The sequence below is a fragment of the Dipodomys spectabilis genome, unplaced genomic scaffold, assembly GCF_019054845.1.
Source record: "Dipodomys spectabilis isolate Male_0828 unplaced genomic scaffold, ASM1905484v1 ptg000096l, whole genome shotgun sequence".
Taxonomy (NCBI): Eukaryota; Metazoa; Chordata; class Mammalia; order Rodentia; family Heteromyidae; genus Dipodomys; species Dipodomys spectabilis.
In genome coordinates this window covers 21,127,619-21,140,627 of record NW_024870773.1, presented here as the reverse complement: position 1 = coordinate 21,140,627, position 13,009 = coordinate 21,127,619, and the positions used below count along the sequence as shown (strand labels likewise).

General features: G+C 42.5%; 1 protein-coding gene across 1 annotated transcript in view; it reads left to right on the top strand.

Annotated features, from left to right (window-relative positions):
* The window catches only part of Itih2 (inter-alpha-trypsin inhibitor heavy chain 2), a 31,147-nt gene extending 18,301 nt beyond the window's left edge, over positions 1–12,846 (top strand). Inside the window, exons 10-21 of the mRNA XM_042686148.1 lie at positions 391–559; positions 1,303–1,428; positions 3,364–3,545; positions 4,828–5,013; positions 5,590–5,729; positions 7,553–7,722; positions 8,411–8,548; positions 9,816–9,929; positions 10,307–10,505; positions 11,003–11,175; positions 11,471–11,582; positions 12,643–12,846. Coding sequence (XP_042542082.1) covers positions 391–559; positions 1,303–1,428; positions 3,364–3,545; positions 4,828–5,013; positions 5,590–5,729; positions 7,553–7,722; positions 8,411–8,548; positions 9,816–9,929; positions 10,307–10,505; positions 11,003–11,175; positions 11,471–11,582; positions 12,643–12,790 — 1,857 coding nt within the window. The 3' untranslated portion in view covers positions 12,791–12,846. The remainder of the gene's footprint in view (positions 1–390; positions 560–1,302; positions 1,429–3,363; positions 3,546–4,827; positions 5,014–5,589; positions 5,730–7,552; positions 7,723–8,410; positions 8,549–9,815; positions 9,930–10,306; positions 10,506–11,002; positions 11,176–11,470; positions 11,583–12,642) is intronic.
* Positions 12,847–13,009: the final 163 nt, after the last annotated feature.

Below are 13,009 nucleotides of genomic sequence, written 5' to 3'. Positions count from 1 at the left end.
TAGGGAGACCCCATTTCTAAGCAAATAGATAGATAGGTGATAGATAGATAGAGAGAGAGAGAGAGAGAGAGAGAGAGAGATAGTAATTTAAGACGATGAGTAGATAGACTTGAGAATGTTTGTGATCCTTAACTTAAACTAGGATTCATCAAGCTGATAGTACATAACAAAATCAGACAATAAAAATGTAAGTCTCCAAAAGTCCATTTATATGTTCATCATAGAAAAGGGATATGTCTGTGTTTACTGAGGTGGATCGAAGAGGTGTTCTTGAAGTTCATATTGAGTGAATACTTGGGGGATGGCAAGGGTAATTAATGGTTCTCCTAGATTGTGTGCCGACTTAAGAGTTTATGGAATGAGACCCTTGCTTATTCTCCTTTGCAATAGACTGTGGAAGCCATGAAGACAATACTGGATGACCTAAGAGCTGAAGACCAATTCTCTGTGGTTGATTTCAATCACAATGTTCGAACCTGGAGAAACGACTTAGTTCCAGCTACTAAAACACAAATTGCAGATGCCAAGCGATATATTGAAAAAATCCATCCTGTTGGAGGTGAGCAAGTGTGGCCTAAAGCCCACTGGGAAACGTTCATGCAGTTCAAATCTTAAACATCATTACTGGAGATGAATACTATGGCCTATACCTCTAATTCTAGCCAAGAGTCTAGATAACAGGATCACAGTCCTATGCTGGTCCTTGGCCAATAAAACACGTGAGACCCTATCCAAAAAAGAGCTAAAGCAAAAAGGGGTTGGAGACATGACAGAGTGTTTGCCTAGCAAATATGAGGCCAAGTTCAAATCCTGGTACTACCAAAAAGAACCATTATCCGTTACAACTATGGGTTTTGCCAGTCTGCAGTGATCTACACTAAATAATATATTTATTGTGGAGTACTGAACACTGTTTATGGAGAAAGTCCAGTCTACCATTCCAACCTTTTACAAAAAAAAGGCTGAGTAAAACATCATCATCATCATCATCATCATCATCATCATCATCATGGCCTTCTTTTTACTTGTATCACCTAAAATGTAACTGTACCTTTGAATTTGGTGTTTTGCAAAATATTAGACTGATGTTTTGAAAGGCTTAGGACACTTAAAATAATTCACTGCGTAGAGGGATCATGATCAGGCAGAGCAAAATTTGCATCACTTGGAAAGCAATACAGTGATTTCAACATTGAATAAGTTGTGCATCCATAACTACCTGACAGACAAACCTGAATCTAAGAAGTAATTATGTGTGTGAAAAGAAAGCCTGTGCAATAATACATTGTATTACTTCCCCAGGCACAAATATCAATGAAGCACTCCTGAGGGCAATCTTCATTTTGAATGAAGCCAACAATATGGGATTGTTGGACCCGAACTCAGTTTCTCTGATCATTTTAGTTTCTGATGGAGATCCGACAGTAGGCAAGTATCACTTCATATTTCTCGTGACAAAAATTTTCACTGGTGCTTCTTAAAAAACATATTTTGCTTATGTGAAAACTCTAATGCCATTTACTCGAGTTTGTAAGACTATTCTAAGCCCTTCCTTCCTACAGGAAGTCCCCTGACCTGGAAGCACTCCTCACTTCCCCCTCCCCCAAGTGAGTCCTCAGGTAGTTTCAATGGTGCTTTCCAGTGTCTCAATTTCCCCTCCTCCATACAGGGAAAGTTGAGTTTGAATTCTACGCATGAGATGTGAGAACTGCTAATGCACACTGGTGTAAGGCATTGATTTTCTCAGCTATAGGTATATGGAAAAATGGAATTTATAAGTTAAGAATGACAAATATGTGTTCCAGCTCTCCTAAGGGTACATCCAAAGGCCAGAATATCACATTTTCTCTTGTTTTCCATTTCTCCTGGTTGCAGCTAGAGCCATGTGTGACACAACCTTTAAGTAAATCATTGTTCTTACCCTTATGCCAGTTTCTTATTCACATCCTAATTGGGTTCAAACTCTCCCACGTTTGGTTTTCTGCTTTTATTTTTGTGTAGTTTATTTGTGTCCTTATGCTAATAAATGTAAGGACAAGTGGAGTAGATTGTGTTGTACTGACTGCTGTCGTGTAGACAAGGATGTGTCTCATCTGTAACTGTCACAGCTAAACAGAACAACCTGGCAGACTCTAACTAACATCACACCCAAAGTTTGAGAAAGACCAAAGCAACCATTTTATTAATAATGAGACAGATAGTTAATATGTATTTGCTGTAGACTCGATGCTTTCTCCCTCAGATTAGATAACTTTTAAAATTCTACTTTGGAATAAAATCATATGAAAGGAAATATTATAGCCAGCACCCATGGTTCACACCTGTAATCTTAACTACTCAGGAGGCTGAGATCTGAGGATCAAGGTTTGAAGCCAGCCCAGGCAGGAAAGTCCATGAGACTCTTATCTCCAATTAATCATAGAAAAAAGCTGGAAGTGGCACTGTGGCTCAAGTGGTAGACTTCTAGTCTTGAGTGAAAATGATATGAGGGAGGGCACCAAACCCAGAGTTCAAGCCCCAGGATCAGGGGCAGGGAGAGGAGGAGGGAATGATATCTATTCTCACTCTTACCCCTTCTTATTCATCCAGTTTCTGTCCTAGAGTGAATCATTGGTTATGTCTCTAGAGATAGGTCATACATTGCTGCATTGCTCTATAGACGCATTTGCACATATATGTTTATGTGCACATAATGCCTGTGCACATGTGCATGTGTACATAGAAATGCATTCTAGAAATATACTATGTGTCCTCCTCTTTGAAAGATGTCTTTGAGTGCTGGTTGTAGTGATGCATGCTTGAAATCCTAGAGGGAGGATTTTTACTTCAATGGCAGCCTTGAGCAAAAAAGCTCAGAGACAACACTCAGGTCCTGAGTTCAAGCCCTAGGACCAATAGAAGAAGAAAAAGGGAGGAGGAGGAGGAGGAGGAGGAGGAGGAGGAGGAGGAGGAGCAGGAGCAGGAGCAGGAGCAGGAGCAGGAGGAGCAGGAGCAGGAGCAGGAGCAGGAGGAGGAGGAGGAGCAGGAGGAATCTTTGCAATCATTCAGTATAAATACATAAAAATTGTTGTGTTCTTACTAACCACATGGTATTGCACTGTTTAAATGTAAATTGTTTTAATATGGTGCTATTCCCAAATGACATATGCCATGTTTGCCATTGCCCATACTTCACTTTGTCATGTATGAGTGCATTTATAAAAATTCTTAGAAGTTGAGTTATTGAATCAAAAGGCAAATGCACTTTTAATTTTGATCAATTATTGTTTTTGCTATATTACCTTTTCTGGATTTTCTAAAAACTTGATAATAGTAGTTCTGTAGTTCCTTATTTTTTTTTCTTTCTGTCACCCCCAACTTTAGGTGAACTAAAACTGTCCAAAATTCAAAAAAATGTAAAGCAGAACATGCAAGACAATATCTCCTTATTCAGTTTGGGAATAGGATTTGATGTTGACTATGATTTTTTGAAGCGACTGTCTAATGATAATCGTGGAATTGCCCAAAGAATTTATGGTAACCAGGATACATCCTCCCAGCTCAAGGTAATAGTTTTTCTGGTGTTTCCCCCCTTACTAGAAATTACTGAAGTACCCAAATCCTAAAGGAGACAGCTAAGTTTAATTCAAATGCGTTAGTATTTCAGCCATGGCCAAGGAAGTCTTCAAGTCCTTTCTTACTCATTTCCCTCCATCCTTGTATTTGTGCACTACAAGTCGACTGGAGGCAGCAAAGCAGACCAGGGCACAGGCTTCCCTAGTCCTGAACCAACAGGTCTCTCCATTCCCACACAGCAGTTGCTCTTCCTGCTATGACGACTACTTGCTCACTCTTCACAATGCATTGGATATTGTGTGTGTGTGTGTGTGTGTGTGTGTGTGTGTGTGTGTGTGTGTGTGTGTGTGTGTGTATGTGCATGAGTGTGGGTGTGCCAGTAATGGGTCTTGAACTCAAGTCCTGTAGGCTGTCCCTTAGCTTTTTCCATTTAAGACTATACTCTACCATTTAAGCCACAGATCCACTTCTTGTTTTTTTGGTAGTTAATTGGAGTTAAGAATCTCACATGGGGATGGGAAGGTGGCTCAGTGGTAGAGTGCTTGCCTTACCTGCATGAGGCCCTGGGTTCAATTCCTCTACACCACATAAGCCAAAAAAACCAGAAGTGGCGTTATGGCTCAAGTGGTAGAGCGCTAGCCTTGAGTTGAAGAGTTCAGGCACAGTGCCCAGGCCCAGAGTTTAGACCCCATGACCAGAAAAAAAAAATTCACAAACTTTTCTGCCTGGGCTGGCTTCCAACCATGATCCTCAGATCTCAGCCTCCTGAATATCTAGGATTACAGGCGTGAGCCACTGGTACCCCATGGATATCCTTTAAAAAAATCATGTAAAATAGACTGAACTGTGGCCTCTGTTTTCTTAATCAGGAAAGGTTCAAATTACTTGGTTAAAGTGAACAAGAAAACAAGCTCAATGCCAAGAACCCTATATCAACCTGAGGACCCATAGAACATAATGTTCTGACTCAGGGAAACACAGCCCAGCTGGCTTATCTTTATGAGTAGCCATGAGTTTTTCATGCTGACCATAACAGAAAGGGAAAAACACTTGGCCCTTAAATCATAAATCACTTCTCAACAACTCTGTCTCTGAGGAGTTTTTCACTTAGGAATCATGAGTATTTTTCCTTGTCTTAGAAACCCATGAGAATAAACAAATAGCTATTTACCAAGCATGTGAAAACCCTGAGAAGAATGTGTAGAGCTACAAAGTGGTATGAAAATAATTCACTTCTCTGCATGTCCTCTCTCCCCCTTTTTTAAATTGTAGAAATTCTACAACCAGGTCTCTACTCCCCTGCTCCGGAATGTTCAGTTCAACTACCCCTCCCCGCCCATCACTGATGTGACCCAGAACAGTTTCCACAACTACTTTGGAGGTTCCGAAATTGTAGTGACGGGGAAATTTGAGCCAAATAAGTTGGAGCAACTACAGAGCATCATCACAGCTACTTCGGTATCTCTGCTTTTCTGCTTCTTCTGAAAATACTAACCGGCCCCTAGGATCTTGCATGTTAACAAGCCAATCCTCTGTGTGCCCAGAATCCTATGTGTGCAGAATGGACCCCACAAGAGAGAAGGAATGAGAATATCTCTGCCATCTTCCTAACTCCTCTGTAAACTCTCACTTTTACACCCACCTGCCAGCCTAGCCCCCGAGCTATGTCTTAATTCCCCAGAAAAACCTCTTCCCCATCTCCTCCTGAAAGGATAGTGTTCTAAGTCACTCACAACTGGTACCAGAAATGTGAATTCAGGGCTGGGAAGATAGCTCAGTGGTAGAGCGCTTGCCTTGCATGCCTAAGGCCCTGGGTTCGATTCCTCAGCACCACAGAAGCAAAAAAAAAAAAAAGCCGGAAGTGGCACTGTGGCTCATTGGTAGGGTGCTAGCCTTGAGCTGAAGATCTGGGGGACAGCACCCAGGCCCAGAGTTCAAGCCCCACGACTAGACTCCCCCCAAAAAAGAAAGAAATGTGAATTCATGAACTATAGTTCACCTAGATGTTCTTCCATGGAACCTTCCATCCTCCAGGCTAGCACAGACTTAGTCCTGGAAACCCTGGCCCAGATGGATGACTTGGAGGATTTTCTGTCGAAAGACAAGCATGCAGATCCCAACTTCACCAAGAAATTGTGGGCCTACCTCACAATCAATCAGCTGCTGGCAGAGAGGTAAGGAAGGAAAAGCAAATGTTCCTCTGGGATATTTGACATGAGACATGGAGAGTCTGGAACCCAGAGAGGCAGTGATTAATGTAGGGTTTGCATTACTAATGTTCACTGTTCCCCAGAACTGCAGCTGAAACTGGGTTAACTCATTTAACTTGGATACAAGGTCTGTGGGGCACACGAATTTTAAGTGTATAGTTTAATGGATGGTTGTGTATATGTAGCCTATGCAGCCACACTTCAATCCAGACATAGAATCAGGGTCTTTTGCTCTCCTTCCTCTATTTCCAGTGGGAATCATTCTTCTAATGTCTGTCATCATCCGATAGTTTCGCCTATACTAATTTTCACGTATTTCACTCAATAGGGTGTCATGAGATTCATCCACATGACCGTGCATACTGGAAGTTCTTTTGCATTTATTCTTGAGAGCAGGTTACTGCCCAAATAGAAAATACAGTCATGTGATTCTGATGTCCCTTAAGGAAGGTCACCACTAGCTTCCAAACAAGCTGCATCTCAGCTCTAACATAAGAATTGCAACACTAGAGTAGTGTATAGTTTCTTGTCCACTTGCCTTGGAATTATATGGGGATGTCTGATAGAAATCACCATTCTCAAGCCCCACTCCACTTAAGAGATCAGAGTCTTGGGGAGATGGAGCAAGGTCATCTGAACTAGCTGGAAGGAAATGAGATACTATTGTATAGTCAGGCTCACAGAGAAAATCCCTGATGTCAAGAAGATTATAAGATATACACAGGGCTGTAAGCTGTGGCTTTGAAATGTGCAGGACTATCTCTTCTCCTGGACAGAGGAACACTGCAAGTGTTTAAAAGCATAGCGCAAACTACTTCAGGAATTAAATATTGATTTTCTCAAAGCCCTCTGAAATGATCAGTGGCTTCCTGGAGCTCAGGAAAGTGGGTGATAAATAGGTGTAACATAATACTTTTAGGGTAGTGAAACTATGAGATACCACAGAGGTGGATATTTGGCAATCGCATTTGTCCAATCGCAGGAAATGTACAACTCCTAGAGGAACCCTGATGTAAGCTATTGACTTGTGTGCTAATGCCGAAGCGCCACCTGTAACAAATGTACCATGCTGGTGTGGGACACCCACAGTCAGGAAGGCTATGCATGGGGTATTTAGAAATTAGCTTAGAACCTTCTGCTCAATTTCACTGTGAACCTACATCTGCTCTGGTGCATATATATATATATATATATATATATATATGTATGTATATATATATATATATGTATATATATATAATATGTAACATAATATACAATATGTAATTATATGTAACAAAGTATATTATATATTACATATATAATTATATAATAGTTCATTTATTATATATATAATATCTGTCATCCTAGCTATGTGGGAGGCTGAGATTCTGAGGATCAGAGTTCTAGGCAAGCCTGAGGGGAAAAAATGATGAGATCCCATCTCAAAAAAAAAACGAGCAAAAAGATCTGGGTGCATGGCTCAGCAGAAGAGCACCTAACAAACAAAAAGCCCTGAGTTCTAACCCCAGTACTGCCATAATAATGATGATGATGATGATGATGATGATGATGATGATGATGATGATGATGGTGATGATGATGATGAACCACCCCCTTGAGACTGCATAGCTAAATGAAATGCTGCGCTTCCTGAAGGCAGTTAGCTCTGGTTCCTTCTCACCTGCACTATTCCCTGCTCTCTGGCCGACTCCTGGGGGAACACTGGAAATGCACCTGATAAGTCCAACACCAGAGTTCACCTTGAATGTAATGATGTTCTATTATGTCTTCCTTCCTGAATGCAGAAGCCTGGCTCCTACAGCTGCAGCCAAAAGGAAAATTACCAAGGCCATCCTGCAGATGTCTCTAGAACACCATATTGTGACGCCCCTCACGTCAATGGTGATTGAGAACGACGCCGGGGACGAGCGCATGCTGGCCGATGCCCCTCCTCAGGACCATTCCTGCTGCTCAGGTGGGCGTGCTCAGGTGGGAGGAGCAACAGGCAACAGCACCGGGCTGCTTGCTGGCTGCTTCTTTCGCTCTTTCTCTCAACAGTACTGAAGCTTGAACTCAGGACCCCTTCCCTTGCTAGGCTGCTGCTCTACAGCTCAGCCGTGCTTCCATCTCTGGTGTCCACAGTTACTTTTTTAGAATTGGGTCTCAGTGCCCTCCTGAGTTGTTCTTGAGCCAAACTCCATCCACTTTAAGCTTCAAATGATTGATTGCTGGGATGACAGGTGCACACCACAGCCTCCAGCTGCCCTCCATTGAGACAGGGTCTCGTGGACGTTTTTGCCTTGAACATTAATCCTCCCAACCTCAGCCTCCCAAGTAGCTAGTATTATAGACATGATCCACTTGTACCTTCCCGATGTTAGAGTCCTAGCACTTCTGCCCTCTCTCATCCCATACTATTGCTTGCCTCCACTTTGCCCTTGCAATCTACTTTGAGCATGCTTTATTACTTTGGTCTTTGCACACTTTTTTTTTTTTTTGTTCACATATCTCCCAAGGGAATTTTGAAAACCCATGACCTCTCACATCATTCATTCATTCATTCATTCATTCAAATGTATTTCCATACCCGGGTTTGAACTCAGAGCCTGATGTTTGCTAAGCAGGGCCCACAAACCTAATGGCTGCAAGCTCTTTCCATACAGGCGCCCTCTATTTTGGCAGCAAAGTCGCTTCAGCATCCATCCCATCGTGGGCCCAGCCCTCCCCAACACCAGTGATGGCTTTGCCTGCTGTAGGAGCCCGGCCGCTGGAGTCCACGCCCCCTCCGCATGTGATAAGAGGTAGGACAGCTTCATCGCAACCTTCCCTCCTGTCCATCCATCAGAGAGCCCTGTGTAAGTGAATAAAATCACCAGGTCCCGGGAAACAGAGTGGCTTTTACGGGCACCATTGCCTTCTGCTGGAAGATGATGGCTATATATTGGAGCTCGCTGGAGCTGTCATAAAAGACACCCCAGGCTGGGCATGTAAATAACAGGCATTCACGCATCTCCATTTTGGTAGCTGGAGGTTCAAGGTCAAGATGCCAGGAGGGTGGTTTGTATTCTGAGGTATCTTTGCTGGGCTTGGAGGCTGCCATCTCCCCATGTATCAAACCCTCCGTTCTTTTCTTTGTGCTTACGTCTTTTCCTAAGATAGTCTCAGATTTTTGCTTAGCGCTGATCTCAGACAGATCTCTATTTCCTGAGTAGCTGGGATTACAGGCTACATTACTAAGCCCAACCTGTATTTTTCATATATGTGTGTGTGCTTCTTATCCCTTGTATCTTTCTTGTTCATTTTTTACCTCTAGGATGTAGCCTAGTATGCATGTAGCCTAGTATTAGCCACCAAGTAATTTCCCACTATATTTATGAAATGACATAAAACTCTGATAGATGATCCATAATAATGGTACAGTGAGGGAACGAACTGGGTAAAGTAGCAATGAGGTGTTACTGAGTCCTCAATGCCTCAGAAGTACCTGGCATATAGAAACACACAATAAATATGTATTCTACTTGAGTTAAAGGTGTCCAGGAATAATATAAAATAAAATGCTATCCAAAAATCACTTTCCTGGGGCTGGGAAGGTGGCTCAGAGGTAGAGCGCTTGCCTTGCATGCATGAGACCCTGGGTTCGATTCCTCAGCACCACATAAGCAAAAAGAAAAAAGCTGGAAGTGGTGCTGTGGCTCAAGTGGTAGAGCGCTAGCCTTGAGCTGAAGAGCTGAGGGACAGTGCCCAGGCCCAGAGTTCAGGCCCCATGACCAGACTCCCCCCCCCCAAAAAAAAACAAACAAAAAATCCAAAAATCACTTTCCTGCTAAGTGTGGTTATATGTATGTGTGTGTGTGTGTGTGTGTGTGTGTGTGTGTGTGTGTGTGTGTGTGTGAGACAGAGAGAGAGAGAGAGAGAGAGAGAGAGAGATCCCCTGCAATCCAGAGGCTGAGGCAGAAGAATTCAAGGCCAGCCTGCACTGGAGTCAGATCCTGTCTCAAAAGCAACAATAAATCACCTTCCTTCTTATCATTCTGGTTTTATTCATCTTATTTATGCATCTTCCAGTTGAAAATGATCCACATTTCATCATTTACCTGCCAAAAAGCCAAAAGAATATCTGTTTCAATATTGACTCTGAACCTGGGAAAATCCTCAACCTGGTCTCTGATCCAAAATCAGGTAAAGGAACTGAGCTATATTTGAATTAGATGATTAGATATTTGTCGTGCTTCACAATTTGTCGCAATTGGAGTTTCTTTCTCACCTGAACAGAAATCCCATATTTTTCACACTTTGGGAATTAGTGAGACATTAAATTGAATTATAAATATATTCTTGTTTTGAACAACTATAGCTTAAAATATGTACTCTGAGCATGAACTAGCTTAGTAATGAAATAGATCAGCTCTAAAATTAGATTTATAAAGTAAAAATCCTGAAGCAATATAATAACAATTGTTTTCAAATTACTCAATCTTATCCATTTGAGCCATGGTTTCCCTACTTGCAAATAAATGGCAGGAACCCAAGAGAGAAAAATATTTTTTTATTCACAGGAATTTTAGTCAATGGTCAGCTTATTGGTGCCAAGAAACCTGAGAATGGAAAACTAAGCAGCTATTTTGGAAAACTGGGATTTTATTTCCGAAGTGAGGACCTGAAAATAGAAGTCAGCACAGAGAACATCACTCTGAACCATGGCTCTCGGACATCTCGCTTGTCCTGGGCAGACACAGCCCACATTGCTCATCAGAGGCAAGTACTATGCTGCAGTCCTGGACCCAGGGATGCAGAAATAAGTCCATACAACAACCTCAAATGGAACTGCACATCATCATTTCAAACACAAGGAAATATAAGGTCAAAGACCTTTGGTTTGGGTCACTGTTGTGTCTCAGAGCTAGATAGCCTAGTATAGAGCATACAGGAAGCACTCAATACATGTATGGGTGTTAGATCACTGAACAAATTCTTGTACTGAAATCTAGTAGCCAACTCCTTGTTGGAGGGTGTCCTCCAAACAGTATGATTGTGTCATCCTAGATAGGATCTGCTGATTGGTTGTTTATTACAGGCATGCATATTAGCAGGACTTTAGAGCTGGGAACTGAAATAGCAACATTCCATAGCAAAAGCAAGGTGAGGCTCCAGGAAAGCCAGTGGCATTGTAGTGATGGAGCCAGTCATGACCATGGAAGGGAGAAGTCTGTCCTAGAATCATTTAGTTCCATGTTGACTTTCTTTCACACTAGGGTGCTTGTCTCAGTGAAGAAACAAAAAGTGGTGACTCTCACCCTGGGTAGTGACATGTCCTTTTCCATTCTGCTGCACCGAGTTTGGAAGAAGCATCCGGTCAATGTAGACTTTCTGGGGATCTATATCCCACCCACAAACAAGTTCTCACCCAGTGTGCATGGACTGATCGGTAAAGTATCTCCACTCTCTGGTCAGGTGTGGGCCATTCTAGGTCACCAGTGACTTGGGTGAGTGGAAAGCAAAGGAGCCAACACAGCAATAGCAGCACAGCGATTACAGGAACTACCCGCCCTTCTAGACTTCCTATGAAGGCCATCCCTTCCTATTGATGCTCCTTTTACCTCTAATTTCTACCCTGGAAATTCTGGGGCCAAATGTCACCTGGATCTCAGAATGAGACTCTTTTTTTTTTAAATTTGACCTGGGGTTACCTGCTATTAAGTGTCTGGGTTTTGTTTTTCTAGGTCAGTTCATGCATGAGCCAAAGATACATATTTTTAATGAGAGACCAGGAAAGGATCCCAAGAAGCCAGAAGCAAGCATGGAAGTAAAAGGCCAGAAGCTGACTGTCACCAGGTAGGCCTTGGGTGCCAATACCAGTAGCAAAACAGGTCTCTGGAGGACTGGACTTGCACCAGCAAAACAATAGATTTGTGAAGTAAGACAGTGGATTCTTAGTGAGTTAACATTGCAGTGGAACTATTCAGACAACAGTGGGTTACCAACAGCCACCGATGAGCGGGAAGAAGGGGGGGGGGCATCATCCTAAATTCTGTAGTGTGGTAAAGAGCATCTATTATAATAAATACGGCAAGTGCTAGCTCTCCATCTCACCTCTACAAGCACTTCATAGAGTATACCAGAACTTGAAGGTGGGTTCATTCAGGGTAGGCTGTGTGTCATATGCCTTCTCAAATCCTTCAAGTGGAGACCATGAATCTACTCAGAAGTAGCTGGCACTGCCCTTAAATAGCTAAGACATGCATTCAGAAGGCAAAGGCAAGAGTCTCAGGTTCATCCTTCAAGTGCCATACAAGGTTTGCTACACAATTTTGGAGTTCTATTCCTACCTTCTTTCTACTTGCTCTTGCTGGAACTATCCATATGGGTCAACTTCTATGGAGGTTATTTGAATTATCTGAGGACACATGGCTAGCTACAAGCTAGCACACTCTATGAGTCAATGGTTCACGCCTGTAATCCTAGCTGCTCAGGAGGCTGAGATCTGAGGATCATACTTTAAAGCCAGCCTGGACAGGAAGTCTGTGAGACTCATGTCTCCAATTAACCAGGAAAAAAAAAAACTGAAAGAGAAATAATGGCTTAGGTGGTAGAGTGCTAGCCTTGAGTGGAAAAAACTCATAGATAGATAGCACCAAGGCTCTAAGTTCAAGACCCAGGACCAACACAAATGAAAACAAAATTTTTTTAAAGGGCATACTGATTATTTTCTGCCCTTTCCAACCAAGCCCCAGACTCTTAACATCTCTCCTGACTTGGAAAGCAGGAAAAGGCAGGAGATGAGCAGGGATAGTAATAAGAGGGGCCACAAACAGCAAGGAAAAGCAGGTGTCTGGCTCTGCCCACTAGCCAGTTGTGGTCTGAACTCTAACCATGCACATCCTTCCTCTCACAGAGGTTTACAGAAAGACTACAGAACAGACATCGTTTTTGGAACAGATGTTCCCTGCTGGTTCGTGCACAACAGCGGCAAAGGTTTCATTGATGGACATTACAAAGATTACTTCGTGCCTCAGCTCTACAGCTTCCTCAAACGGCCTTGAACATTTTTCATCTTGAACATTGTCTGTATACATGTACAGTTTTTTTCCCTTGTCACTTTTGCTTCCATTCAAACCAAGGAATGACAAAACAAGTCCAGGTATCATGGTTGCTCGGAAAGCCTGTTAACGCCTCTGAATAAATCTTTTGCAAAGGTTAGTCTTCTGTTGTGTTTTCAGATGCAAGTGTGTATTAGATGCAAAGGGAAGTGGCTTTGGTGA